Raw genomic sequence first — 27,528 nt, forward strand, 5'->3', positions numbered from 1 at the left:
AAAAGTAATTTTTTTAATTTCATGAAATTAAAAAAAAATTATATAATTAATTAAATTAATTTATGAAACTACTATTATTAATTAACTTGTAATATCTTTTAATATATATAATATATATATTGTGTTAATTTATAAGAAATATAATTATTATTATATATATCAGCATGTCATATCATTATCAATTATGATATTTTCACATATCACTTTAACTCCGTGAGGTATGAAATGATAAATAATATTTTGACTAAATTAATCATTAATTATAAAAATTATTTGACTCGAATTAAAGTGTAAGGACTTATGTAGCTTAAAATAAAAATATAAGAGTTTATTTGACTCAAAATAAATATATAAAAATTTAATTGAATGCAATAAAAGTATAAAGATTTATTTGAAATTTTTAATAAAAATTTAAAGGTTTTTTTTAAATATTATGCATATTATCTTTCACCCAAACATTGAAAAATGATAAAATAGAATTTTAAAAACTATTTTCCTAATCACCAAACAAGGATGAAAAAGGAAAAGATTTCCTTGAGACGAGGTGACAAAATGAAATGGAATTTGGAAATTTATTCAAGGTAGTTTAAAATCGAATCCAATTCAATCTTATTTACAAAAATTCAAAGACCTAAATTTGAATAAACTCAAACCATAAAATTAGAATTTCCTAAGAGTATTCCATCTCTCTCTTTATGTAGTCTATCAATAGCAATAATTTTTGTTGTTTTAAAAAAATTCTATAAATTTTATGCAATTATACTTTAATAATTTTGTTTTTTATATTTTTCTTTGTCTCCCTAAATTTTTATTTTTTATTTATCCTATTTATTTCATGGTTTTTTAATATACTTTAAAGCTAATTTTATTAATATGTATTTTATTTAAATTTATTACTCATGTTACTGCATAATTAAATTGATTTTTTATTTAATTTAAATTCTATTGTTCTCTCTATCGTTCCTCATTCTGTTTCTTTTCTTCCTTCCACTTACTTTTTCTATGTTATACATAATTAATTAATTAAATTGGTTATCTAAATATTCCTCACTTTTCTTGAATTTTGTTCACTATTTTTCTAATTGTTTTTATCATAAATAGTAGTTTTTTACTTTGAATTTTATCTTCACATCACTTTTGTAATGCTACATCTATACGTCACTTTTTATCTTCATACTAAATTTCTTTTTCTTATGTTTTTATCTTTGTATAACAATATAATCTATATCATAATTGTTGTGTTTTCTTTTTTTTTTTACTTAAAATTTTTAATTCGTTCTATTTATATTTCAATTTTTTTAATTTTTTATTTGCTTTTCCTCCATTCTCCTCTTTATTTTTTTCCTCTCGTTTTTTTCTTTGTTCTCTTTTCTTCTTCCCTCGCGGAGGACGCAGGACTAGTCCAACTATAAGGCCCAAGTCTGGCCCATGACGGTCCTTTCTGAATGTCGGGTCGGCATTCTCTCCCTCACTCTCCCTTGGGCCTTTGGTGCTTCATCTGGCATGCTGTTCCTCTAGCCCTTGTTCTCGCCGGGTCCTTACTCCTTCCCCACTCTGTCCCTGACCCTTTCTCTTCCTCCCTCCCCCGTTTTATCTATTCTGAAAAACTATTAGAAATAATAATATTATCAAAATTCCTGTCCAGATTTTTATTTTTTATTTTCTGAAACTTTTTCTTTTAGTTTTATCGGCCAAACACATTACCTAAACCGATCACACATCAAAGCTTTGTAAATGAAAATGAAAGGATTCGTTCCAGTTTTGCTTACCTGCAATGAGTGAAAGCTGAAAACGACGTCACACACTGCCCTGTTGCTGCAATCAAAGGCTGCCGATTTGTTTGTTCTTCTTTCTTAACTTGGTTGAAATTATTTCTCTCCTCTATCGAGTTTCACACACTTCAGCAAAAGCTGAAGATTCAATTTTTCAACAGGTTTTTTTCATATATGCAGGGACTGAGTGAGTGAGTGCCCAAATCTTTCTTTCTTTCATGCTTGCTTTATATTCTGAGTGCAAGTTTCATTGGACTCGATAGTTCGATTGTATCCCAAGAAATGCAATGATATTCACATCCTAACTACTACTTGTTGGACTCTTGAATCTGGACCCACTTCAGAAGCTTAACTTGGGAGTGACTTCTTTCCAGCTCTATCAAATGTTACTGAAGCTAGCCTTCCCTTCTCTTCGAATTCAGTTTACAGTGTCTGTCTACCCCATCAGCCTATCATCGTATCCCATATCTGTTTTCGAAAGGGAAGGCAATGGCTGAATGGCTGACCAAAGCAAGAATTTTTTCTTAACGCCAAAGCTAGAAAGATCATCCCCTCTTCCATACTCTTCTTGTATCGCAATTTCAGACATCCAACTAAGAATTATTAAAGATTGTTACATGTGGATAGACATGGTTGCAACCTAGACATGTATAAGTATGCTATCCTCGGAAGATGCAAAATGCAGCTTTTGAGTCAGTTTTCAGAGCAATGGATACGTGCAAGAGATGCTTCATTCTTACATTGGCCTTGGCCATTTTCCTGATTTTCTTTGAAAATTCAGGGACCACTGTCTTTGGTTTTACTGAGGACAATGAGCTGACTGAAACCATGGTGGAGGAAGCCCTGCATCATTCACCATATTTTAACACAAGGCAAGGGTACTAACCAATCAGAGGAGCATGCCCTTTCATTAGAATTTTCTAATGTTCAAGTTTAATTCTGCTTCAAGTTTCAACAGTTACACATTATAATGTATTCACGATTTACTGTGTATCGTTCAGGAGATATGATGTGGAAGACGTGGGAGATGATGACTGGCTAATGGTGGAGAGGAACGGGAACCAGTTTGTTGTTAATGGTCAACCTTTCTATGTCAATGGATTTAATACCTACTGGCTGATGGTATTCGCAGCGGATCAATCTACAAGAGGAAAAGTCTCTGAACTATTCCAACAAGCATCTTCAGTAGGACTAACTGTTTGCAGGACTTGGGCTTTTAATGATGGCCAATGGCGAGCTCTTCAGAAGTCTCCATCAGTTTATGATGAGGAAGTATTCAAGGTACTAATCTCACTCTCAATGTTGATATTATTTGGTGTTGAAATTTTTATTAAGTTTTGGACGTACAAAATTTTGGTTTTGAACTAGTGGCATATTTAAATTGGCATTCATCAGATAATGTAATTTCATATCCAAATTATTGCAGGCCTTGGATTTTGTAGTGAGCGAAGCAAAGAAGTACAAGATCAGGCTCATATTGTCTTTGGTTAATAACTGGGATGCATATGGTGGCAAGGCACAATATGTTAAGTGGGGGAAGGCTGCCGGCCTCAACTTGACCTCTGATGATGAATTTTTCTCTCATCAAACTCTTAGAAGTTACTACAAGGCCCATGTTAAGGTCAGTTCTTTTCTACCGTATGTTACAGTTTTGGTTTGTTGAATTTGCTGATCAACTCCATTCTCAATAGTTTGACAAAGTGGAATTCATTGAATAAACATTGTGTTCAGCATTTTACAAACTCCTACCTTAGTTACATTTCTGTTTATGTCTGTTGATTTTTTTGGCAATGTAGGCTGTGCTAAATAGAGTCAATACACTCACAAACATAACTTACAAGGATGACCCTACAATTTTTGCTTGGGAATTGATGAACGAACCTCGATGCACCTCAGATCCCTCTGGGGATACATTGCAGGTTTGGTTTTTTCCTAAAAACTAGTGACAAATAAAATTATGTCAATTACTATCACAATCTGAAGCCACTAAATTCTACTATTGTCATTATCTTCTAGTCATGGATAGCAGAAATGGCAGTGTATGTGAAGAGCCTTGACGCAAAGCACTTGGTTGAAATTGGACTAGAAGGATTTTATGGTCCCTCGGCACCTGCAAGGGCTCAGTTCAACCCAAATTCATATGCAACTCAAGTGGGAACTGACTTTATAAGAAACCATCAGGCTCTTGGCGTTGATTTTGCTTCTGTTCACATTTATGCAGATTCCTGGTAAAAGCCGTCATTCCTGTTGGAACTATTGTAAACATTTTATGCTTCCTATAATATGATACAGGCATTATGCAGTTCATCAGTATTCAGTCATGCTAACATTAAAGACATATTAAGCTCCAGCATACGTGTGCCTGCCTCTTCATCATAATATGCTTTTGTGCTTATGCTCATTTGTCTACTCTTCTTCGTATTACATGTATGGAAACTTCCTAATAGATGATTTAACTAATTTGTGAAGGATTTCACAAACTATTTCTGATGCTCATCTCCAATTCACAAAATCATGGATGGTAGCCCACATAGAAGATGCTGAGAAATATCTAGGAATGCCTGTTATCTTTTCTGAGTTTGGTGTATCCACGAAAGACCCTGGCTACAACTCATCATTCCGAGACACTCTTATTAGCACAGTGTACAAGACACTCTTGAACTCGACAAAGAAAGGTGGGAGTGGGGCTGGCAGCCTCTTGTGGCAGCTGTTCCCTGATGGGACAGACTACATGGATGATGGCTATGCAATTGTCCTTGCAAAGTCTCCTTCTACATCGAACATAATATCCCTTCATTCGACAAGACTAGCAATCTTCAACTCCATGTGTTCTTGGAAATGCCGTTGGGGTTGCAAGAAGAAAAATGCTCTGGAGACATTCCTCTACCATGATGATCTGTAAAACCGTTTATGGATGAAGGATCCTTCTAGGACAAGCATGAAACAAACAGCTATTATACATGTAAAATGAGAAATGAAAGAGAAAAGGGGAACAAATAAGAACTTTGTAGAGAATGATATGGTCTCCACAGCATGCTTATCATCCAATCAAATTACTTGTTCCAGCAATACTTTCTATCAACCATTATAAGCATTTCTTTGTCTTATCACATGTAATCCATGTGGATCAGAATTTGGATACCATACCTGCTGTTAAATTACAACATCCCTATTATGTACTCTGCATCTTCTCCCTGTTTATCCTTATCACTCTACCTGTCAGATTAATCAATGCAAATTCCATACTTCAAAGGTCGGATCTGTAAGTTTTACACACAGGTAATTCTTTTGGCCTTCAGAGTCGTAGATCAATGATTCTTTCTTTCCCCAGATAATGCCATGCATTCGTGGTAATTTTGTTGGATTCAGAGCAAGTAGAGCAGAAACCCAAGTCTTTTTGATTCCGGTCCTCTTCCTCATTCCAGTTAGATTGTTAATTGCAAAGTTCTTTTGCTGTCAGTATTCTTAAGTGGTAGCCCTTTAGGAAATTTAGTTGCAAATAACAAGAAATGTAATTCACTTTCAAGCATAAGTTTTCACTCAAATAGATTATGAGGCTCTCCGTTGATAATCATTTCCCAAAACTATTACTACTTTATGCCCAATTTATCATGTTGCTATTCCCCAATCACTACGGTAAGTCCTGGTTGAGCATACCATTATCGTGGAAGCTGTCTTCTTAAGCTTGAAAGGCAATGTCTCTGATTTTTGCACTTCGCTCGATTGCTCACAGGAAGAGTTGGACGAAGAAGTTTTATGACATTATTCTTCTCACTGGTTTGCATGGTGGCAACACATTTATTCTGCACATATATTTGAAATCATTTGCCAATGTGGGTAGCCTTCTTGAGGTTCTGAATTGGATATTGTTAGACTGGAGGTGACCACCCACTCTCAGCAGTTGCTATATCAGAACCCTAAAATTGTTAATTGTAAGTGGTGGGCAAGGAATTGCAATCTTGTGTTTGGTTGCTACAGTTGTGATTACTTGAAACATGCTTTTCTCTGTGTTCCAAATGAAATCCCCTACTGATGCCAAAACTGTTTTATGAAACATTGCATTGCTTTGTGTAAGAATCCCCTGAATGATATATTGATGTTTGAAGACAATTGGTTTTGTTAGGTGATGATTTGCACACCTTCAAAATAAGTCATGGTCATTCAAAGCCATGTTTTGGCATTGATTGACAGAGAAAACTTGCGAACACTGGAGCAAGCTATTTCAAATCCAAATGAGAAAAAAAAAATCTTCAGCTTTGAAAGTGGAAATGTATGACTTTGTGATTCTAATCAGCTGTCAAATTATATATCAATAATGGAACTGTAATTGCTGCCAGGGTAAGTCGAATGTGTGAGTACATTTTGCAGCCATTGACATTCAAGTTATATTCAGCAACTGGTGCAAAGAGCAGGCAAGGACCAAAAGAATTTTAACAATTATAGATATCAGAAAGGCAAAGATTTACTCACCCCGCCAGCAGCAGATTACCTAGTTAAAGCTGAATTTTGAAAGAACGGCAGCTGCCTGGTCACCACCTAACAAAAAATAAGGATGCCTGAGGGCAGCAGCAGCAGATAAACGCCCCCTTCTTAGGTATCCTCTCTCTGAAATGAGCTTTGTGGCTAGGTCCCAACCTCTACCAGAGTCAAGATCCAAAATTGTTAAGTCAGGCCTTAACCGGGTTCTCTCCCTCCATTTGTTCAAGTCATATTGGACTGCTTTCAGTTCCAAATTAAAGTTCTTTAAGTATGCTGTTGACCTCAGGGAAGGTATTGCCATTTGCAAGAGTACAATGCCAGCAGAATACATATCAAATAGATCAGGACTGTTCAGCTGCAAGGATGAATACAAACTCCACTTGTCACTTTGAAAGACTACACACATATGCAGCCCCTAAGAAGCAGTAGAATTTTGATACATTCAGTACTACACATGAAACAACAGACGAAAGAACCTTGTACCTGCCACAAAATTGGAGAAAGAAAAGCAGCAATTGGCTCTGGAGGAGGACTTGGTGTTTCCTCTGGTAGAACATATAGCTCAGGCGGGCAGTAGTCAGGATCAAGCAGCCCAAGGTTGGGTACAAAGTTCTTGCCAATGCGAAGGTCTGTTGCTGCCCCAAAATCAATGAGTTTAATCTTTCCGCGTTTTGTCACCACTAGGTTGGCTGGCTTTACATCACGGTGAACAATACCTGTGTCGTGAATCTTCTTAAGTGAAGTAATGATCTGGCGCATTATTTGCTTGATGATTAATGCATTTCGTTTAACAGATTCTACTCCTTGCAGTACACGTCCAAACATGACAGACTCTAAGTTTAAAGGGAATCTTCGATCTTTCATGTAATCAGCAAGAGTGCGGTCTCCCTGTCACATGGACATCTCTACAATTAAATACATGAAGACAGAGTTGATTTAATCTACGTATGCTACAAATTTCAACATGAATGAACCAGGACATATATAGGCCGTAGAGCTTAACAGCATATATCCTCCATGATTATTAGTCATATTCAATTTTTGCTTTAAATGATATATTAGTTTTAAAACCATGCGCACCATAATGTAATCTAAGGAAGCAGAATATGGCTTCAAAACAGGAGATTAAATGGATTTTGCATATTTACAGCTGACTGTTGTACCTCAAATTTCCAAACAAGCCACTTCCCACCCTTTATGAATTGTGAACTTGTTTTATCAGCAACAAAACTTCCAAGGAACTCAGCACATGTCTCTGGAGCTGCTCTTGAAAGCCTGTAGTTAAACCATTCCTCAAAATCTCCACATTCTTCAGCCCCTTGGACACCAACTTTAATCTGCAGCTTCCCAATAACAAAATTTAAAATAAAAAAAAATTGATATATTCGACTAAAGCACTCTAAAAGATCAGCTGGTTACCTTTTTGAGAATGACCTTCTCCTTAAACCTACCATCCATGTCCAGCGCTGTTCTTCCTCCTCTTTTTGGCACTCTTTCTTCAACAGAAACATTCTTTGGAACAATCACACCAGAATAAACAATACCAAAAGACCCTTCTCCCAGCTTATCCCCAACCAAAAAATCAGTCCTCTTCAGGCTCCTCCTACCAGTCAAGTAGTCCAACCCTAGTTGCAGAGGAGCAAGAAGGTATGCATCAATGGCACCTATAAGAACACCTGGCCTTGCAGTCAAGTAAATCCATGTAAGCCCTGCCAAAACAATGAAACCCCACTTCTGCAAGTCTGTTAATTCCCCAGTAACCGTTTCAAACCGAACAAACCCGGATTTAATGACAGGGAATTGAGACAAGGACTGCCCCAACAAATCATCTGAGATGCTGCCAAAGAATGCATTGCACCTTCCTGGGTTACTTTTGAGTCGGTTTGTGAAAGAAAAAAGATTAACTTGGGAAATGGACTTCAGAGGAGAGAAGCAAAGAATCTTAGGATTCTGCTGGACTGTTGCCGAAGTTGGACAGAGCAGGGAAGCCATACTGGTTTTCCAATAGGGTGAACTCTTACATTGTTAGCTCTGTCTGTTTTTTCACAAATTGAAATTGAAGCGTCAGCAGAAGGGCCGGAGGCTGCCTTTTGTCCACGTGTCTCTCATAGATTTATCCATTGAGCAGGATATATGTGGCTACAAAACTGCCTGATTTGGCTTCCTAGTCAGCAAAAAGTGGTAGCTTTATGGGCGTCAGGGCTTTGATCATATAAAAAGACAAAGATGGCCTAACAGGTAAGCAGTTTAGTTTATGCTTCCCCTTTCATTTGTATTACATACAATATAATTTTTATAAATTAATATTTGATAAAATAATAATTTTAATTAAATTATATTTTTAACTGATTACAATTTGAGATTAATATGATAAATTAATAATTTATTAAATTTATAAGACAATATATTTAAAAAAAACACATAAATTTCATTTGATATATAAATTAATAATTACATATATAAAAATTATATATATCATTCAAATAAAAAAAATTCAAAAAATATGATTTCAATATTACTTGTTTTCTCTTAAAATTGACACCTCTTTAGAACTCATTTCTAACTATTCTTTGTAAAATATGAGTCATTGATGTCTCCTTAACATCATTTTTAACTTTTCTTCAATTTTATCTTTTTTATCATTTTCTTTTTCAATAATTTATTAGTTATGAATAATGATAATTTGTGATTCTATAACTAAGTAATATTCATATAATCACAATATACAATAAAAATATTAATTTATTAATATATAAAAAAGATCTTAATAAATTAATTTTTATTAATTAATATATAAATTAATAAATTATTAATTTATCAATTAAATAATATTTTGATTCATTAATAAATTTTTATGATTTCGATAATATTAATTTATAAAAATTTTGGGAAACAGATAGAAATAATATGATTTGAAAGTGGTAAAGTTCACAATCTTTTAAGATTCAATTATAATTTCATATAACTATAAAGTAACGTAGGAGTTGGGCTAACATGCCCGTGAAGGACAGACTTGAAGTAAAACCAGACATCTATAATCTGAGCACAGAACATACTGCAAATGTACCACGGTTCGCCTCCCAAGATCTTTCTTTCAAACACGTAACAGTACTAACGCAAGGAACTACTCTGAAGACAAGGGGTTACAGGCCTTATGTAAGTGAAATCGGTGAAAGGGTTTACATTGGTTTTTGGGCTAGAAGCTGGGGAAAACGACAATGACAAGCCAGTCCATCGCTCGTCGAAGTTGGCGATGCAATGCTTCCCAGCAACTTCAGGACGAAAACAGGGTTGGATTTCCCTGGCCTCTAGTTTCTTCCAGTTGATTGGCTGGAACCACTTGTGTTGCTTAATTTCCTCGCTTCCAGTTGGTCCACTTCCAAGGCGCTTGCCGGCATCTTTATGTAGCAGCTAAAACAGCAGAAAACCAATTATCAGAATTTTTGAATCACAACTATATAAAACCCAATAATCAACTCCTCAACTAATGATAATAATGAATCTCCTTGCTCCCACCTCCCACTCATAACCCCACAAAAAGTGTTGGGAAGATCGCCCATACAGTTTTGTTTCGTGCATGGGCTATCAGGTGAATCATAAACAGAAAAGACATAGTTCTAGACTGGCGTATGAACATTCATTCCATTATGTAAATTGATAATGGAAGGAGATCCCAACATCCTGACTTACCATCATGAAATCAACCAGAAAGATGCAAATAATGTGTCGACACTCAAGACTTGAGACAGGAAATGAGAAACATAAATTAAGGCTTTTGAATATTTACCCCTTTCAACAGAGAATGTGCTTCACCAGTAAGGAAGCTGGGCAGCTTGATCCTCTCCTTAACAATCTTCTGCTGTACTTTTTCCCTGTTTCCACCAATAAAAGGAGGCTGCAGGAACAAAAAGCACCAAAAATGAATGTTTAATTCCCACAAACTGCCATAACGCAAAAAACCTCCCAAAAGTGTATCTAATGTTGAAATAGCAAAAAAAAAAACCATGGTTTTGATGTTGCTGAGATAAGTTCTTTGAGAGACTTGCAATCCCATATAAAAGGCCTACGAGGTCATACATAGATGTTACAAAGTTATGGTGCTCTATCTTGAGCAAAGCATGGTTACCACCTTTCAAATATAAAATATACTTCAGTTGTGAACCAAATCGATCACTCTCCTTAGACCACCTTTATCTGAGCCAGTGCTTCCTCTCTTTCTGTATTCCTATGTCATTGTCTACACTTGATATGCTTATCTATACAATCTAAATATTCAACTAATTCCTAATATAGGCACTGAGGTTGTGCAGACTCATATTGAATATTTCATCGTCTAACACAGACATTAAGTAAACAAAATGTATGTCTATACTACCAGTTTCTGATGGAATTCACCATGACTAAATAAATTTGTCTCTTGATGTCGACATTAAGGATCCAACAAAAAGCCAGTCTACCAATATTTGCATGTAGAACCAAAACTCATCCAAAGAGCAAATAATAAATAGCTAAATAACAAATGAAAGTAAGCAATTGAACACCCAACATAGCAACATTAAATGCAGAAAGAAGAAAGCAGCTAAAAAAGGAAACGCCTACCTTTCCTGTAAGCATTTCATATAATAAAATCCCAACACTCCACCAGTCTGCAGCCTTATCATGGCCCTTCCCAGTAATTATTTCCGGTGACATGTATTCCAGCGTTCCACAAAACGAGTTTGATCTTGTATTTTCGTCAAATTGCTTAGACAAGCCAAAATCAGTCAGCATTACCTGCACAAAACATGGTAAAACGGTTATTTTTAATTTGTTCCTGTTACAGCAGACACAAATAATGATATATAGATAAAGAGGAGAAAGTGAATACGTGGCCATCAGCATCCAAAAGAATATTTTCAGGTTTAAGATCCCTGTGCATTATGCCATTTGCATGAAGGTGCGAAACCGCAGAAACAATCTCTGCAGTGTAGACACGAGCCAGGTCCTCTCTGAAAAACAAATCAAAACCATTAATAAACCAGTCGACCTTGTGTTGGCCAAATTACTATAATAAAATCCAATGATAACAGTGATACCTGAAAAGACCATGGTGGTAAAGCTGAAAGAAAAGGTGCCCCCCATTAATGAAATCCAGAACAAGGTACAACCTATATTTGGTCTGCAAATCAAGAAAATGGAAGCTTAATGCTCCAAAATTTGCCAATGAATATTTTATATAAAATTCATTAGCTATAAGGCAAGATAAATATCTAATTCCTCAAACATCAGTTACAAGCATAAAAAAATATATTCTGAAGATTAGATTCAAGGAAGAGAAATTACTTGGAATGAGTATTTGAGCTGGACAATGAAAGGATGATCAACTTTTGTTAAAATATCCCTCTCAGCTTTCATGTACTCTGCATGATTCTTCTCCATTATCTTGTCCTTCCGCATGACCTTCATTGCATAAATTTCTGGTGTGCCCTTTTTCCTTACCTGATATACTTTTCCAAACGCACCCTGCCCAACAACCTTCAAAATCTCAAAATCCTCAATGTCTATGCTGCGGACCTTTATGTGATCTCCATTAACATCTTCAACAAACTTCTTATCATCACCATCTCCAAGGGATTGCTCCTCAACTTCACTGATAGTTTCTGCCTTAACACACCCTACTGTATCCACAGAAACCCCTGTCTCACTTAAAGTGAGTTTGCTTAGGTTCAAGCATTGACCAACACAAGAAGAGGGGCCACGCAAAGAATGTGATCGGCTGTAAACAATAGCTGGTTCATCATAAAAAAGCGCAGTCTCAACTGCAGCAGAAACAGTATTGTCTAGTTCACCACAACTGACTTCTATTGAGGCCTGAACTGGCAGGGGGCCGAACACATCAGCAAAATCTAACTCAATCTGATCAGGCACAACAGCTTCCAGGGGGTTTACAGGAAACAGAAACTGAGCATCAAAGGGTTTACAGGTTCCTGCCTTGGTCAAACCAGTTAACTGTGAGGAAACCATGTTATCAAAGTATTAAGAGGCAAATTTGCCAACAAAGTAACGAGTGATGACTATGGCTCAACACTTCCAAAAAGTCTCCTAAGGGTGCACTACTACAGGACTTCTATCAATGGCCTTGATCAAGACAAAGTTGACGTATGTGATAGGAGTTCCAAGAAACTTTGGAAGCAAGCAGAACAAGATCCAGAAGAAGTCGTTCTTGTTTCCCGATTTGCAGGAAACAGTGGAAGCTCCAGTGGTTCTTGAATTCATGAAGATCGTGCAGTCAAATCTGCCACTCAAAGTTCACAACAAAATCCTAAAATTAGAAACAGAAAAACCAAATGATCTTTTTTCCTGATAATCAAGAAATTGATTCAATTATAAAAATTGGGGAAAAAAGAAACAAAAAATTGATCTTGGAATGAAAAGGACAAACAAAGAGGTCCCTCCATTACTGATAAATGATGGCTAAAGCAGAAAATCAAGACTTTTAAGAGAAAACTACTGAGACCAAGCAGATTCTAAAAATGAAACTTAGCAAGCAAAAGACTTTAAAATACAGACTTACAATCGCCAACCACATAACAAGCTGGTTTTTTTTTTTTTTTTACAATTTTATATGCTATCCTTTTACTCGAAATACGACCAATAAAATTAGCAAAACTACTAAAGTCTGAAAATTGGAAGACAAATGTTTCCAATCTTAGTTGAAAACAAAGTCGTCTAATTCTCTTGAAATTTACAAGGATTTTCAAATCTACTTATTTACCATATAACTAAATTGATCATACATGGAGGGTAAACGGATTCAAGCTCTTGGCTTTTTTCATTTGATTGAAAGAGAATCTAAGATATATAAATGAACTGAAACTTCATAAAGAAGCAGAAACGCATGCAGAAAATTACTTCATAAATATTGACGAACAAGAATGACGTTTCGTTAGTTGTAACAGAGAAACAAAACCGTACTGATATAAAGCCATCAAATTCAAATCCAAAGTGCAAGCTCATCTAACAATAAGGACGCTATCGATCATAATCTTTCTTATTTTCTTTCCCATAACCATCTAAAGAGAATAACAAAGAAAAATAGAACGCGAAAAGAGAGAGGAAGGCGATAAGGTTTACGTGAAAAGAATTACCTGGGAAGGGTGCGTGCCGGGAAGAAGCAAGGGCCAAGGATTTTCTTCAACGGAACTAATGCTTGAAACCGCGCGACGCGTCGCCACTTATATACTAGCATAACAGCCCGTCTCTCCGCATATTCTATTCCATTCCGCTGTTCCCCCATTAATTTTGGATTTGGATGCAGTAAAAGTACACGTGGCTTATTTATACTGGTTGATCGATTTGGTCGCTTTATTTTATTATTATTATTATTAAATTTAAAATAAAAACGAAAAAGAAGTTCCACTTGGACTCAACTTGGAATATGCTGGCTTTTAATTCAGGCTTGGATTGGCAAGGCCGGCACATATTTTGAGTTGGCAACCAGCATTACATTTACCCCAAACTATTTCATCAAATTACTGGAATTGCCATTTACGTGTTTCGCTTTCTTTTCTCTGTTTCGTTTTGAAGGGGCCGCTACGCCACATGATATAAGTTAAAGAGCAGCATCCGTCTTCTTCTATTTATTTTTTTATTTTCATATAAATATATATTTATTTTGCTTTTGGAGCGATGAAATGAAAGCAATACTAAAGTGGCCTCAACGACTTCATGAATCCTACTATTTACAATAAGTATAACTTATTCGTGATTCTGTCGGGAATATAATTATATAAATGGATAATACCATCCATTCATAGTTAAAACAATAAAGTGGTCATCAACAGATGAATAGGAATTTTCAATTAAAGTTTTGTTTGTAACTAGTAAGAGATGCATTAGACTATTTAATCAAGTGGTAAGCTAAGTATCCGTTGAAAAATTATTATAGATTTGAGCCGTCAACAGTTTAAGAGTTCACATTAGATTTACTATACCCTAATTAAAAAAAATTTTGTGTTACCCCCTTTTTAAGATACTTCGAATCTCTGCCCTCCTTAAATTTCTTCACAAGACTATAAAGATCACCTTAGTAAGCAGACGGAGTATACATTTAAAATCGTTAAAAAAATTTGATATATTTACTATGATTATTTTTAATTGTTTGTCTAATTAATATTTTTGAATATTTTATGTGATAATGAATTTTACCATTACGAAATTTTATTATTTTTAAATTACATAATTAATTTATTTCTAAATAACATGTCGGTACAAAACTGTGTCGTATTTGCAACTACATCTTTTTTATTGTAATGTCTTTTTTAACTATATTTTGGTGACAACAGTTTTATTTTGCTTTTTTAACATCGTAATTGTAACGTGAATAAAGACAACCTTTGTGGTTGTAAAACTTGGTCTTATTTGCAAATATTTATATATATCTTTTTATAATTACAAATTGAATTATTACCATATCTTATCACATTTATAACAATAATTGCATAGATTGAACCTTATCATATTGGCTATGACATTTTATCAATTGAAAGTTGAAGATTTAACTTTATACTATTAACATTTTAAAATATTAAAAATACAAATAATCAAAACACCGGAATTTGGAATTGGAAATGTAAGTCATTTACCTAAGATTTTAATTGGATGATATTATATTTTCATGTCTGGTATAAAATATTATCAAGAAAATATTTGATCTCTTTAAATATTATACTTTATTTTTATCTCCTTAATTTATCCTTAGCACTCCCATTCATATATACTTATTATATTTGTTTTATTTTTCATTATTTGCATACATAATTATTGCCAGTTAAGAGGAAATTGATTGTAAAAGATAAATATCCTACTATTATTGATATTATTAAAAGCATTTGTTATTTATTTTTTAAGAAATAAAAGTAAAAAATCATTAACCGAAGAAGTTCAATAACAAAAAAATTAAAAAAATTTCTTTAGAAAATACTTTTTATTATTTTAAAAATAATTCTAGGTATTATTACAAAATAATTATTTTTAATAGTTTTGGACATTTCTAAAAAAAAAATTTGATATCTTTCACATATTTCAAAATTTAAATAATTAATATTCAAATATTATATTTTTTTATATTATGATTTATTATTTTAAAAACTAAAGTTTAAAATTTAAAAAGTTATATGTAAGTTTATCATGTAAATTGCAACATAATTTTCTCCAAATTTTAACCATATCTTTTTTCATATATATCGAATATTGCACTGTTATGTGGTGACCAATTGCCTAGCAGTTCGTTCCTATCGATTACATTCCCATTCCGAGGAGGCTAGTCGCCAGGGGCCGTATCCTTGTGTTTTTCATTTGTTATGTTCAAGATCACTTCTTTTGTTGTGCTTTTCATGCAAAAATTTGGAGGAAACTCTTGGTACTGGTAGCCACTGATAAACGGCTGAGCAGCAGCGGCGTCCAAGTGGCCGTGGCCCATAGCCATAAATTGAAATCCGCATAGCTCTGCCTCTGACGACAAAAGCTTTGAGGAATTAGAATGTGCAACTGCGTCCCCTGGTGCCCCAGCCCCCTGCCCTTTTCCGTTTCCATCATCAGACTTGGAAATACCACGATCAATAACTTACAGATTCCAGGTGCCCATTTCCCAATTATCAGAAGTAATGGCAGATTACAGCTTATTGAATGCAGTATGAAAGCCACTCCATCTTCAAGGTCTGGCTCAGAATCGGAGGGAGGGGGATATGGCGAGTTGGAGTTTGAAGACAAAGGGGACAACGAATTGGAGCTCCGACGACGTCGCAGCGATGCTAGCTTGGAGAGAATTAGTGCCGACGAATTGAAGGGCGAGAAGGGGAGTGGAAAAAGCGCGGATGAATTGGTTAAAATGGAAAGCAGGAGGAGGCGAGTGATGAAGAGGTCAAATCTGGTGGCAAAGCAAGTCATAAGTATCCAATCTGCTGAGAGCTTAGGCTTCGTGTCTCAATTATGGGTGGATACCACTTCAGTCAGTACTTTCTTCTTCAAATCCCATTATTATTTTATTGTTATTGTTGTATTATTGCCAATTTGCAGCTGAATTTGCAATTTTGGTATTCATTCTATCTTTATCTATGAAATATATTATTTCTACGAGTATCTTTACGCCTGAGTTTGGTTATTACTTTTAGTATTCACATTTTGATTCTGGAAGTAAAAAGCTAAAGCTTTTCTTCAATAGAAAAGCAAGTGCTTATATTATTACCGAATTAAAAGTTAAAAATTTTGCTTTTTGAATACCAAAACGTTTGATTTTGTTACTGTATGGAACAATTATGCTTGAACATGTTTTGCATTAATTTGTTTATTTTTAAATTAAATATAATATGAAAAAGTAAGTAGCAAAAGTCACAGCCAAATGGAACCTCGTTATTTGCTCAAGTTGTTAACAAACATTGTGTTGTTAATTTTTTCAGTGGCTGGTGTTGGTTGTGGAGGTGAGGCCAAGCTTGCTTGCTGGGGAATCAGAAAGGTTTCTTCTGCAAGATGTTGAAAAGGTAACAGATAGTATGTTTTTGTATTTGCATTTAAATGCTGCTAATTACATTTCAGTCTCTGGTTCATGTGTCTACAAATTTGCCTTTAACCACAACAGAGTGTGTGTCTGTAGATAAAGGATTATGCTTTGCTTCAGCCACTATTTACAATTATGTTCCTTGCCTGTAATTTTCTTCACAGCTGTTATCTTTTTCATATAGTATGTAATGTTTTTTTTTCTTTCACAGGTTGGTGATGTTGTGCTTGTTGGAGATGAGAGTGTGATGGAGAATGATTTTAAAATGATTAGACTTGAGACTCTGGTAGGTGTTGTTTCTTACCTGTCATACTCCACTGTTTGGATGTAAATCTCATCATTTGTGATCTATAATTCGTTGATAATTCTGCCCACATTATTAATTACGGTTTCTTGTATAGAATAGAGTTTTTCAATGCAAATTTTCTGCTATGTGTTTGGTGGTATGAATTGTCTCATGATTGGTATGATGCACAGATGAGGACTAGTTGTTCATTTGAAGTGGAGTAGTATTGTTTCAGCTGGTGACTTTTAGTTGTTTTAGAATGAAGAGACTTGACTTGCAATTTAGAGCCAGCTCTTATAAAATGCAACCATTGACTGTTGAACAATGTCATGGTTCTGTCATCTATGGAAATTATGCAGAAAACTTGAAATCTTTCCATGCCTTGGAGTCAACTAGTTTTCTATTTTACTAACTTTGAAAGTATGCACAAAATGATTTTAAGTGATGATTATTATTTTTACCATTGTTTTTTAATTTACAAGTGAAGCTTATATACTTAAATCTCATGGGATATTGAAATTTCCCCTTGTTTTTTCATTATTTTCTATCTTAGATTTTATTTTTGAGAGCCTCATTTCTGATGTTGGTTAGGTAGGATACAGAGTTGTAACACCAGGACATCAAAATATTGGGAAGGTGAGTACATATTTTATGCAGTAGAAAATCTCTTCTCATTTCAGTTTGATTTACAATAATCATCTCATATATCTTGTATGATTCTAGGTGCGGGGCTATAGTTTCAACATTAATTCAGGGGCTGTTGTATCTCTTGAGCTGGATTCTTTTGGGATATCCATCATTCCATCGAGTTTGGTAGTCTGACTGCTCCTTTCTCGTTTAATATAATTAATATCAAGTAATAGAAGAATGCAGATTGCCAGTAGTATTTACCTTCATAACCAGATTATGATTCCAGGTGAGCACTTATGCTTTGCTTATTGAGGATGTGCTGGAAGTTATAGCTGACACAGTAGTTGTTCACGAAGCCGCAGCCTCACGCATACAGAGGCTGACAAAGGTATCTTACTTGTCACTGAGTGTTTCTATTAAATAGTACTTGTTTGCTAATTTTTCTGATTTGGACCCAGTGGTGAAGTTTGAAAGTAGCTCGTCATTTCAAATGTATGTACTGGCACTCATGTAGATATGCATGCTTATTTGGCCCAGTTTAACTCAGCAATACCACCTTTATGCAGAAGATTTCTGTACATGCACTTGGTAAAGCTTAATCTAGTCCCTGCAATCATAACGAAGAAGCTTGTATTGAGGCAAACAAGCAACTTTTCCTGTGTCTGGTTCACAAGCATACAACTATTCTACTGCCGCTTTTCTGTAGTCTTTGGCTGACTGAATCTGGGCATGCATACATAGTAGCATATCAACATGTTGTATGATTACTATGTTTATCGTTATACCAATAAGTGGACATCTTATGATCTATGGATTGCTTCCTAATTCTTTTCAGATCTTTAGTAATAACTACTTCTCAGTTCTAGGGATCATTTGGAATGCCACGACTCAGTCTTGGTCTAACACCCTAAGTTGGCTAAAGTTATCTCATATGGTTATAGAAGCTGATATCTGCTTACAGAATTGAAAACACTTGCTGCCAGACGTGCTTGCTAATATGTTTCTTTTTATCTATAATATAAAATCTACCAGTAGTTAAATTCTTGACTTGCTTATGCCAGGGTTTCTGGGATGCTCAGAGTGCTGGTATTTCCTTAAATGAGCACACAGAATATGATGATGATGAAAGGCCTATTAATCTTGGTGATGGTTGGAGAACTCGGAGAGGTTTCAGTGGGCAGAAGTCGCGTTCAAAGAAGAGGGAAGCAGATGATGATTGGGAACTTCCAATGGACTACTTGTGAATTGGTTTTAGGTCTCCATGCTTGATCATTTTCTCCCTTTCTTTTGTATGCAGTTATATGAAAGAAATTGGTAGTAATCCGTACAGCATAAATCCCCTCATCCCTCTTTATTTTTCTTTCTTCAAATTTTACATGATCAAGGTGTAAATTATGTGAATGGAAGTTACTGGCTAATTGAAATTTGAAGCCACCCTTTGGTGTTTATTATCATGTTCTCCCCTCAACTTTCTCAAGCCTACTGCAGATGAAGCAAAGATTGTTATGATCATCTGTATTGGATTCTTGGAGTCATTTTGCATTACTTATTCCATTACTGGCATGTGGTTGCAGATAGACCACAGCTAAAAACGAAGGATAGAAGTATATGATATAATAAAGTAAAACTCAATTTGGTGAAATATTGCTTCCATTGGTTAAGCAACTGGTACAACAATCATGGTTTTGATTGAATCTGAAAAGTTTGCAGATAGACCACAGCTAAAGACGAAGGATAGAAGTGTCTGATATAATAAGAAAACTAATTTGGTGAAATTTGCTTCCATTGGTGCACTGGTACAACAATCATGGTTTTGATTGAATCTGAAAAGTTTGCAGATAGACCACAGCTAAAAACGAAGGATAGAAGTATATGATATAATAAAGTAAAACTCATTTGTGAAATATGCTTCATTGGTTAAGCAACTGGTACAACAATCATGGTTTTGATTGAATCTGAAAAGTGAAAGGCCATCGAAATTTCAACAAAAACATTTATTATTGGCCCATGCACGTCTCGAACCTGCGACCTTCGCGTTATTAGCACGACGCTCTAACCAACTGAGCTAATAGGCCCTCTTTTTCTAAATGTTTAAACAAAAGCTAAAGGTTATATAGTCATTGCTTATCATTTATTCCTCCTTTCATAGGACGTGAAAAGGTGAAAAAAGAGATGACCCACACCCCACCTAATAAAGAAAAGGAAATGTCGTATTTGTATTTATAAAGTATTAGCCGTTAGCGCCTGCTCCTATTCAAATTCAAACACTCTTTTTTTAATCTCTCTGTCGCTCTACCTCACAAACACGAAACTCTCTGCCTTTCCTTTTCTTATCTTCCCCGCTTCGCCATTTTTTTTTTCTCTTCTGTTCTCTCATCAGTCGTCAAATCCCAAATCTCTAAGAATGGCGACGGCTCAGTTTCAACTCAGCGGACGCAAACCTCTCCAACCAAAGAATTTTGCGGCTATCGGCGACGACAACATTGTGGTAGTGAGCAAGGAAGGCTCAAAGATTAAGCAAACAAAGTCAAAGCCAAGCAAGGTCAAGAACGGATGGGTGGAGATCTGGGTGGCGGACGATTCCAACAAGGAGAACCATGCATCACATTCCCGCGTACGCTACGCCTACGCCCGCGAAGAAGATTGAGGTGTTGGATTTGGATTCGTCGTTGGCGGAGGAGCTCAGCGCCTTCAGGAAGAAGCTGGAGCGGCTGAGGTTGGATAAGGAGAAGACGGAAAGGATGTTGAAAGAGAGGGATGCTGTGCTGCATTTCCAAATGAAGGAGCTGGGAGACAGAGGTCAGATTCAGAAACAGCTCGAAATCGAGGTTGATAGGTTGTTCAGATTAAAGGAGCTCAAATCTTATTGCATGGTAATTAAATTAAGCGACCTGGGTGGCTCTTAACAATAGAAATCTCTGATTTTGTATCTTGCAAATCGAACGAAATTGACTTCATTAATTTGTTGGCATGGGTTTTGAATCAGAGGATATCTCCAATAAAATCTCTGAGGGAGAGACAACAGGATGACAAGAAGATTAATGGAGGGCAATTGCATTCGCTGGTAAGTTGTTTGACTACTAGTAACTAGTATTAAACAAGAGTAAAACTGTACTGAAATCCACAATTTTGCATTTCTTTCTAATTTGTATTGTATTTCAATAATCCTCAGGAAATAAAAGCTGAAGATTCAGAGGAGGAATCCGTGGATGAAAACACGTTGCAGAGTCCAACCCCATCAGATTCTTCTGAATTTCATATAGAGAATATTGATGATTAAAAATCATGTCCAAAGAGCTTTCTCTTTTTGCTTTTGTGTTTCTTCGTTATTTGAGGGAGAGGACTGATTGATGGATCTCCTGTTTCGTTTTGAAAGGAAATAGAATATAATATCTCATTATGGTAACTGTCGTTGGGCATTCAAATTCTGAGACGCTCCTCTTTGACTAAAATCTTTCAATCCTTTATTCCTTAGGTATAGGGCTCCACAGCCTTCGACCTATGGCTGGAGCTGTTAGCATTACACACTGGGTAGAATCAATGCATAACGATGCAGCCATGGAAGGAAGACTGTAGTCATCATGATCGTATAAACTCTTCGTATTGCTTGGTGAAACCAAACCGCCTAGGAAAGTTTCGAACATGGATCAAACAAATTATCTGAAGCTCAAACATGTTTTCTTCTTTTATCCAAAGCTTCTGTTACGTACCAGGGTGACCAGAAGATTGTGGCTTGTCATATGTAATCACTGTAAATAAATATTCATGGAAATGATAGAAAAGTAACAGCCATTGGAAAAATCAAAGCATGCCTATTTATATCACTGTTGTTGGTACGCTAAGATATTAAACAGGCCTAATTCTACAACTAGCATCCTCCTTACCCTTAGAAAAAGAATACATCTAAAGGGATTATGATAAAAAAAACAAGCATGATGCACTTCACATGAGATGCCTTCTACAACCAGACGCTGACATTAACAAATAGCCAACATGAGTTTCTAGTTGCATCCAAGCTCATCTTTGCAACAAGGCGGGCCTCTGTTTTTAGGAAGAGTGGAAGGTATGGAAGCACCTAAGATGTGAAACAGCTGAGTTATGATTTTGCACAATCATCCCTCAAACACCTAGTTATCTCTAAAGGAAAGTGCCTACAGCGGATAAATGCAAATGAAAGTTTGTTTCAAAGTCAATAACCACAAACTCAAGAAAAAATGGAATAAAAGCATCCAAGATGATCAACCCTACATGTGTGCTCACTGAATGACAGATCTCCAGATTCCACTAACAGAATTTCCAATGGTTGTTGCAGTTTACACACGTTACATAGGTTGTCATAGGTTCATCTGCACTCCTTGTCTGCATTTGATAGTAAGTGGTCTTGCGTTGACCGCAACGACCACACTTAAATTGATCCGTCGTGGCCTTTGGTGCTCCTCCACGTTCACAATCAAATAGAGCTTTTTCTTTAATTTCTTTGTTTTCACGTTGCCTTTGCTCACTGGCCATTTCCTCTGGGGTCATTGCAATAAGCCTTTCCGGCTTCACTTCTCCCAGAAGAACCTTCCTCCTTAAATCTGGGTTGTTTGGATCCTTCACGTTGAACATTATAGATCTGTACTTAAATTTCTGGGTGCCATTTGATCTACCCATCTTTTCAAACATCACAGATTCTACAGATACAGCAACCCGGATGGGATCACAAGCATTCACTTGATCCAATATGTCCTCATCAGCCTCACTGGGAACTTTAGACAAGGCCTCTACAAGAATCTCCCGAAACTTGTCACGCAAAGGATCATTGCATTTAACCATTGACGTCAACTTTGGGGGACCAGCAGGTGGCTGTGATGGTTTCTTTACATCCGATGCTTGTCTCTCATCCCTATAAGTCCTTTCAACCTTAACGGTCTCTCTCCGATCTGTCTTCTCAGCCATTACGGTATCTCCATTTGCTTCCTTTTTCTCAACTTTGATGAGTTTCATTGAATCACTTTTAGATACTTTTTCAATCTTTACCATTTCTGCATTGGAGATCTTTTCGGCCTTCACAGCACTTGGCTTCTGAATTTTCTCAACCTTGACAGCACTAGTGGTGCCATTTTTCTTACTCTTGGTAGTCTCTTCAATAACAATTTTTTTCCACAACTCAAGCAAGTCAGAAGCCACAGTATGGATATTCTCCCTAGGATGCTTTGTGAGAGGTCGAAGCTTTTTTCCAACCTGTAATATATATGGGAGTTAAGATTTTTTAAATCATACACATTCACCAACATTCATGGAACTAAGTACATAACAACATGAAGAAGAAGCAGATGACAGTGACTTGGGTAAGACCCACTAATAGGTTAAAATTTGGCACCATCATCAGATCAGACTATAAGTATAACTACTTGCAATAATATCATCAATAAGAAGCAACAATTATATCTTCAAAAAGATATAATTGAAATATAACTACTTGCAATGATAGTTCATAGTTGTAATAACTGGGATATTTTAAGGCTCGATCCTATACCAACATTGGCCTTTTTATTAGTATGAAAACGTACATGATACATTTTTTTAATGATAAATCAACACATGAGAAAAATAAACAAAAAAAAAAAGCACGCCTGTTGGTTTCCGATCACAAGTATTTCAAAAATTATAAAACACAAAAGCTTTTAACATACTTGATGGGGGAGAAAATGTGATGCTACAAAAGGTGGATGGAAAATGAAGGAAAGAAACACTTTATTCCTTTACTTGGTAAGAAAGGAAAGTGAGGACAAACAAAAATGCGATGGACAGATGTATTCCCTATAAACCAACAAATAAATTGAGGGCAGGGAAAATGAGGAAGACACAAGATATATCCTAAGATTTTTTGTTATTTACTCCTAATTTTGTGAGAAACAAGAGGGCAAAAGCACAATTTCAGAAAAAATAAATAAAGTTTTTTTATTCCCTGCGCTCTATTCTTTTCCTAACTTTATAATCGACTTCTCTATGATTCCTTCTAGTCACAATCATGCTACAAAGAGGAGCCTTCCTTAGGTAATAACATAATAAATTTAAGTAGTCCTATAATTAGTTCAGAAAGAAGTGCAATTTAACTGTGCTAAGAATCTAAACACCAGCATTGTGGACACCAAATTGTGTATGTGTGAATGTGTGCAAAATCAAAAGATTCAAGCAATTTCTAATTTACCTAATCATCTTATCTACACTTAAATTAACACATAACAATCAATTAAATCCTCCTCTGAAGTTTATAAACTGTACAAATGGTATATAGGATTAATAATCAATTAAAGGAAAAGAACGGTTAATTTCTAAACCAACCAAAAAACAACAAAATTTCGAAAAGGGAATTAGTTGTGCTCCTAATTCGCAGTCACAAAATTAAAATAAAAATATCACTCAGGGACAAATTTAAATCTATACATGCGATTATTGCTTCATCATTATTAAAAGATAATAAAATATATATTCATTTGGGGGAGGAGGAAACTGAAAAAACCTGAGTAGAAACAAGAATATCATAAGTGACAGGGAAAGCCTTGAGCTGCTTCAAGGCGTCGACGCATCTGGAAACCTCAGGGCCGTTGGAGGAAACGGCATCGGTGGCGGCCAAATCAGCCGCTTTCTTGGCTGCCTCGAACAAATCCACTAGCTCCCTCTCCATCGCCAAAGCGGAATAACCCTAGAGTGAACAAACAGAAGAGATCTGGAGGAAATCCTTCACTTTTAAAGGGAGACAGTAACGAACTCCGAGAGGAAGCAGAGGCTTTGGTTTTGTGTAGAATTTGTGTTGTAAGTTTGCTTTCTGTTTTGTTTGGTGTTTCGGACCGGACTGGGTCAATATCAAGGCAGAGAACCAAGGCAAGGGATTTTGGGAAAACTCGGATCAAACGGTCAATGTTGTCAGGGGCTTCTCTTCATCGTAAGGGAATGGACGGTCTCTGATGATGCTTGTTTCGTTTCCTTCATTTGGGCTTTCCTCCTACCCCTAGAGTCCTCGACCAAGACTCATTCTGCTGCTGGCCTATCATATCACGTCCATGCTAATGTTTGGTATGATAAGAAGGGAAAAAAACATAGAAAAAGGAATATTAAAAAGAAAACAAAATTCTCTTTTATTTTAGTGGATTGGCTCGATTGGGCATGATCTTTCCATTTTTATCTAACGCAAGTGGCGGTAAAAAATCTTAATCAATCTTAAACCATATTAAAATTATTCCATTTAGTTTATTTTTTTTCCTTTTGTAAAAATTTATTTACCCTTTTTTTCAATAAATTGAATTATGTAAAAATTATATTTTGTCTTTTTCTGAAAAATATGTTGTATTGAAATATGTTTTCATTCTTTATGCACTCAACATATTCTTGTCAATTGCTTACTCGTTATTGATAGTGATACAATACAAAAGAAGCTACTAAAAGGGGAAACTCGTATCTTTATATATATATATATATAAAATGAATCTTTATTTTATAATTTTTATTCAAATAATATTTTGTATTAATAACAAGATTTGATCCTACGTGTCACTTTCATAATCATTAAACTCACCATTAATTAATATTTTTTATATTTGTAACAAATGATATTGTTTTTTAAAAATGATAAAAATAAATTGATTGAGAAACTCATCTTAAATTTTTTTTTCTATTGATCAATTTGTCATATCAGACAAGCTATTTCGGTGTACATGTCAACTGAACAATAACTAAAATCACATAATATACGTGAGATCGATTAATCAACACGAGGACTTATTAATGTTTTACTTAAAATATGAATTTATTTAAATCAATAAAAGAATAAGAGTGTTTTATTTACTAAATAAAAAATGAAGGATTTATTAGTAATTTAGTCATTTACTTTTTTCCACTAGTTTTTTTAAAATATAATTTGTAAATCTAATTTTGTTCCTTTGGATTCTTTCTTGAAAATGCGTGATTGTCTTTATAATATGGATCATTTTTTCTTTTTGAAAACGAAAGGAAAAGCCTCTTGAACTTAATCTAAGTGAAGGGCTTGATTCTTAACTTATTTTGAGTTTCAATGTCTCCCTATAAAAAAGAAATAAAAAACCCCTTAATAATAAAAGTTCTTGCAATTGCACTTACAACCAATTTTAATTACAAGTAAATTTCTTAGGTGAATATTAAATTTATGAAGAGTATTTGCAGTGCCGATTGAGAAAACATTTATAGAAAATTTTTATAATTAATATGTATTAATTTTTTTTATACAGAAAAAGTTACTTACTTTTCTAGTGCCAAACGACCTCTTGTAAGCCGTTGAATTGGTTTGGAGGTTAAACAGTCTTTCTACCTAATAACATTACCCACGTTTTGTTCATATAGAGAGAGGGGATTTGAATTTTTACATGGAGAGTTCTGTTTTTCTAATTAAAAAAAAAAATCGTTCACCAATAATTGAATACCATAAATAGCGTTACCATTTGAAAAGTTAAAACACTTGATAAACTCCAAAAAGTAGAAAAGGATCACATTATCTTTCATCGATCGGAAATTCAATTTTCCTAGAAAATTACTACGGTGGTAAGGTGGAATTCGACTATCGATGAAATTTTTGGTAAGACAAAGATTTCCGGAGGCAGAAGTTGGAAGACAGTTGCACACGTTTCTGAGTTGCGAACATCTTTGTTGAGTGAGAAATCAGCAAAAGCCCAAACTAGAAGAAGAAGAAGAAGAAGATCCAGAAACAGCAGTCCTGTCTCTGTCCTTCCTGCAAATCCTCATCTCAGCCACGCAATTTCTGGTCCCACACCCTGCCTGGATCAGACGGCAAATAATAGAAAGGTTTCACAAGAAGCCAGAGCCGTAGGGGCATTTCCGGAAATGACCACAGCGTGGAGAGCCAACCGAAAACGGCGTTGGAAAGTCGAAAGCTTGTGAAACTGAAAAGCAGGCGCTGGTGGTTGACGTTTTCTGGTACGTTGGGGACAGTATTGGAAATTTAAATTATAAGGCAGACACGGACACGCAACCGTGAAAACGGCAACACCAAGTTTCATAGGAGCTTCGCTCAGTGCCTGCTTTCTTTTCCTTCTCAGGTGAATAGATCCGTTTCCTTCTCAATTTACCATTTTTTACTTTTACTGATGGTAACAACATTAATTGAAAAGACTAACCTAAACATTCAAAAAAAAAATGTGGTGTTACCCGATTTTGTTTGACAGTTGACGTAAGTTACTTTTGTTATGAAGTTGTTAACGGTAATGCACATCTTTATCAGATGAATATTAAAATATTTTTCTTTATATTGGCTACATTATGTAAGTAACTTTTACGTATGATGTATTAATTGTTTAATTATTTTATTTAATGAGGATTTGATAAGTTATTTTATTTACAAGGGTAAATCTGAGTATAGTAGTACTAAATAGTTTATGGAATTTGATAAATAAGTATATAGTATAGCTAAATTAAAGGCAAAAACAAAAAGAAAAAGGGGGAAAGAAAAAGAAAAATGGGGATCTTATTATTATTATTATTGATATGAACGGCTTATGATGATGATGTTGGTATGGTAGTAGAAGTGGAGGAGGAAACAAGATCCATGATCTTGATCTACCATTTACATTTGGGCAAAAATTAAATCCAAAAAAGAAAAGAAAAAAAAATCAAGGTGGGGGAGGAACCAGGCCAGCCAACACAATCCCATAAGGAAAAAAGAGTGCCAAAGCCAAGATTGGTGCTTTACCACCCGTCTCGCTTCCGATTTCCTCGCATGTCGTGCCCTTTCTAACAAAACTTAACTTTCCCATTTCTCTCAATCGATTCGATCTCTGCCTTCTCAGGTTTTTAGA

General features: G+C 35.2%; 6 protein-coding genes and 1 non-coding gene across 12 annotated transcripts; 3 read left to right on the top strand and 4 right to left on the bottom strand.

Moving 5' to 3' along the window:
• The first annotated feature begins 2,257 nt into the window (after positions 1-2,257).
• On the top strand, positions 2,258-5,043 carry MAN6 (Glycosyl hydrolase superfamily protein). Of its 2 annotated transcripts, none has more exons than XM_021434932.2 (6): positions 2,258-2,650; positions 2,774-3,053; positions 3,199-3,393; positions 3,569-3,691; positions 3,789-4,000; positions 4,242-5,043. In XM_021434932.2, the coding sequence occupies exons 1-6, from the start codon at positions 2,445-2,447 to the stop codon at positions 4,672-4,674; spliced, it is 1,449 nt and encodes a 482-aa protein (XP_021290607.1). In that variant the 5' UTR covers positions 2,258-2,444; the 3' UTR covers positions 4,675-5,043. The 2 variants fall into 2 exon arrangements, with proteins under 2 accessions (XP_021290607.1, XP_021290608.1); XM_021434933.2 differs by having other exon boundaries at positions 2,262-2,644; positions 4,242-4,977.
• Positions 4,544-8,430, bottom strand: STN8 (Protein kinase superfamily protein). 5 transcript variants are annotated; one of them, XR_002445642.2, is made up of 6 exons: positions 7,671-8,430; positions 7,415-7,588; positions 6,735-7,139; positions 6,243-6,606; positions 5,430-5,575; positions 4,950-4,988 (listed from the first exon to the last, which is right to left on the bottom strand). XR_002445642.2 is itself a non-coding variant. In XM_021434929.1 (5 exons), the coding sequence occupies exons 1-4, from the start codon at positions 8,241-8,243 to the stop codon at positions 6,262-6,264; spliced, it is 1,497 nt and encodes a 498-aa protein (XP_021290604.1). In that variant the 5' UTR covers positions 8,244-8,430; the 3' UTR covers positions 4,544-4,668; positions 6,243-6,261. The 5 variants fall into 5 exon arrangements, 4 of the variants coding, with proteins under 4 accessions (XP_021290604.1, XP_021290606.1, XP_021290605.1 ...); XM_021434929.1 differs by lacking the exons at positions 4,950-4,988; positions 5,430-5,575 and adding an exon at positions 4,544-4,668; XM_021434931.1 differs by lacking the exons at positions 4,950-4,988; positions 5,430-5,575 and adding an exon at positions 4,555-4,668 and having other exon boundaries at positions 6,262-6,606.
• An 834-nt stretch (positions 8,431-9,264) lies between these two features.
• Positions 9,265-13,516, bottom strand: LOC110422228 (serine/threonine-protein kinase AtPK2/AtPK19-like). Its single transcript, XM_021436058.2, has 7 exons — positions 13,379-13,516; positions 11,574-12,525; positions 11,327-11,409; positions 11,119-11,239; positions 10,851-11,024; positions 10,039-10,146; positions 9,265-9,662 (listed from the first exon to the last, which is right to left on the bottom strand). The coding sequence occupies exons 2-7, from the start codon at positions 12,252-12,254 to the stop codon at positions 9,363-9,365; spliced, it is 1,467 nt and encodes a 488-aa protein (XP_021291733.1). The 5' UTR covers positions 12,255-12,525; positions 13,379-13,516; the 3' UTR covers positions 9,265-9,362.
• Positions 13,517-15,506: 1,990 nt separating this feature from the next.
• On the top strand, positions 15,507-19,155 carry LOC110421719 (uncharacterized). Its single transcript, XM_021435378.2, has 7 exons — positions 15,507-16,239; positions 16,688-16,768; positions 16,997-17,071; positions 17,663-17,707; positions 17,795-17,884; positions 17,988-18,089; positions 18,763-19,155. The coding sequence occupies exons 1-7, from the start codon at positions 15,772-15,774 to the stop codon at positions 18,943-18,945; spliced, it is 1,044 nt and encodes a 347-aa protein (XP_021291053.1). The 5' UTR covers positions 15,507-15,771; the 3' UTR covers positions 18,946-19,155.
• A 547-nt stretch (positions 19,156-19,702) lies between these two features.
• TRNAI-AAU (transfer RNA isoleucine (anticodon AAU)) lies at positions 19,703-19,776 on the bottom strand. Its single transcript has one exon. It is a non-coding gene; the product is annotated as a tRNA-Ile (tRNA).
• A 196-nt stretch (positions 19,777-19,972) lies between these two features.
• LOC110421808 (myelin transcription factor) lies at positions 19,973-21,107 on the top strand. Its single transcript, XM_021435481.2, is given in 4 exon segments — positions 19,973-20,296; positions 20,298-20,574; positions 20,688-20,765; positions 20,874-21,107. Coding segments are annotated over 4 exon segments (654 nt in total). The 5' UTR covers positions 19,973-20,105; the 3' UTR covers positions 20,982-21,107.
• A 386-nt stretch (positions 21,108-21,493) lies between these two features.
• On the bottom strand, positions 21,494-24,754 carry TFIIS (transcript elongation factor IIS). The gene is made up of 2 exons (XM_021435480.2): positions 24,207-24,754; positions 21,494-22,924 (listed from the first exon to the last, which is right to left on the bottom strand). The coding sequence occupies exons 1-2, from the start codon at positions 24,369-24,371 to the stop codon at positions 21,986-21,988; spliced, it is 1,104 nt and encodes a 367-aa protein (XP_021291155.1). The 5' UTR covers positions 24,372-24,754; the 3' UTR covers positions 21,494-21,985.
• Positions 24,755-27,528: the final 2,774 nt, after the last annotated feature.

The sequence above is a fragment of the Theobroma umbraticum genome, unplaced genomic scaffold (genome assembly GCF_002168275.2).
Source record: "Theobroma umbraticum cultivar Fairchild unplaced genomic scaffold, ASM216827v3 scaffold_130.0, whole genome shotgun sequence".
Lineage (NCBI taxonomy): Eukaryota > Viridiplantae > Streptophyta > Magnoliopsida > Malvales > Malvaceae > Theobroma > Theobroma umbraticum.

Coding starts and splice junctions, on each gene's coding strand:
- TFIIS (XM_021435480.2), bottom strand. CDS start 24,371: ATGGAGAGGGAGCTAGTGGATTTGTTCGAGGCAGCCAAGAAAGCGGCT. Junction 22,925..24,206: donor ATATTCTTGTTTCTACTCAG/GTTTTTTCAGTT, acceptor TATATATTACAG/GTTGGAAAAAAGCTTCGACC.
- MAN6 (XM_021434932.2), top strand. CDS start 2,445: ATGCAAAATGCAGCTTTTGAGTCAGTTTTCAGAGCAATGGATACGTGC. Junction 3,054..3,198: donor ATGATGAGGAAGTATTCAAG/GTACTAATCTCA, acceptor AAATTATTGCAG/GCCTTGGATTTTGTAGTGAG. Junction 3,394..3,568: donor ACTACAAGGCCCATGTTAAG/GTCAGTTCTTTT, acceptor TTGGCAATGTAG/GCTGTGCTAAATAGAGTCAA.
- LOC110421719 (XM_021435378.2), top strand. CDS start 15,772: ATGTGCAACTGCGTCCCCTGGTGCCCCAGCCCCCTGCCCTTTTCCGTT. Junction 16,769..16,996: donor TTCTGCAAGATGTTGAAAAG/GTAACAGATAGT, acceptor TTTCTTTCACAG/GTTGGTGATGTTGTGCTTGT. Junction 17,072..17,662: donor TGATTAGACTTGAGACTCTG/GTAGGTGTTGTT, acceptor GATGTTGGTTAG/GTAGGATACAGAGTTGTAAC.
- LOC110422228 (XM_021436058.2), bottom strand. CDS start 12,254: ATGGTTTCCTCACAGTTAACTGGTTTGACCAAGGCAGGAACCTGTAAA. Junction 11,410..11,573: donor AGCTCAAATACTCATTCCAA/GTAATTTCTCTT, acceptor CTTGATTTGCAG/ACCAAATATAGGTTGTACCT. Junction 11,025..11,118: donor TTTTGGATGCTGATGGCCAC/GTATTCACTTTC, acceptor TGTTTTGTGCAG/GTAATGCTGACTGATTTTGG.
- STN8 (XM_021434929.1), bottom strand. CDS start 8,243: ATGGCTTCCCTGCTCTGTCCAACTTCGGCAACAGTCCAGCAGAATCCT. Junction 7,140..7,414: donor GGCTTGTTTGGAAATTTGAG/GTACAACAGTCA, acceptor TCCATGTGACAG/GGAGACCGCACTCTTGCTGA. Junction 6,607..6,734: donor TTTCTCCAATTTTGTGGCAG/GTACAAGGTTCT, acceptor TCATCCTTGCAG/CTGAACAGTCCTGATCTATT.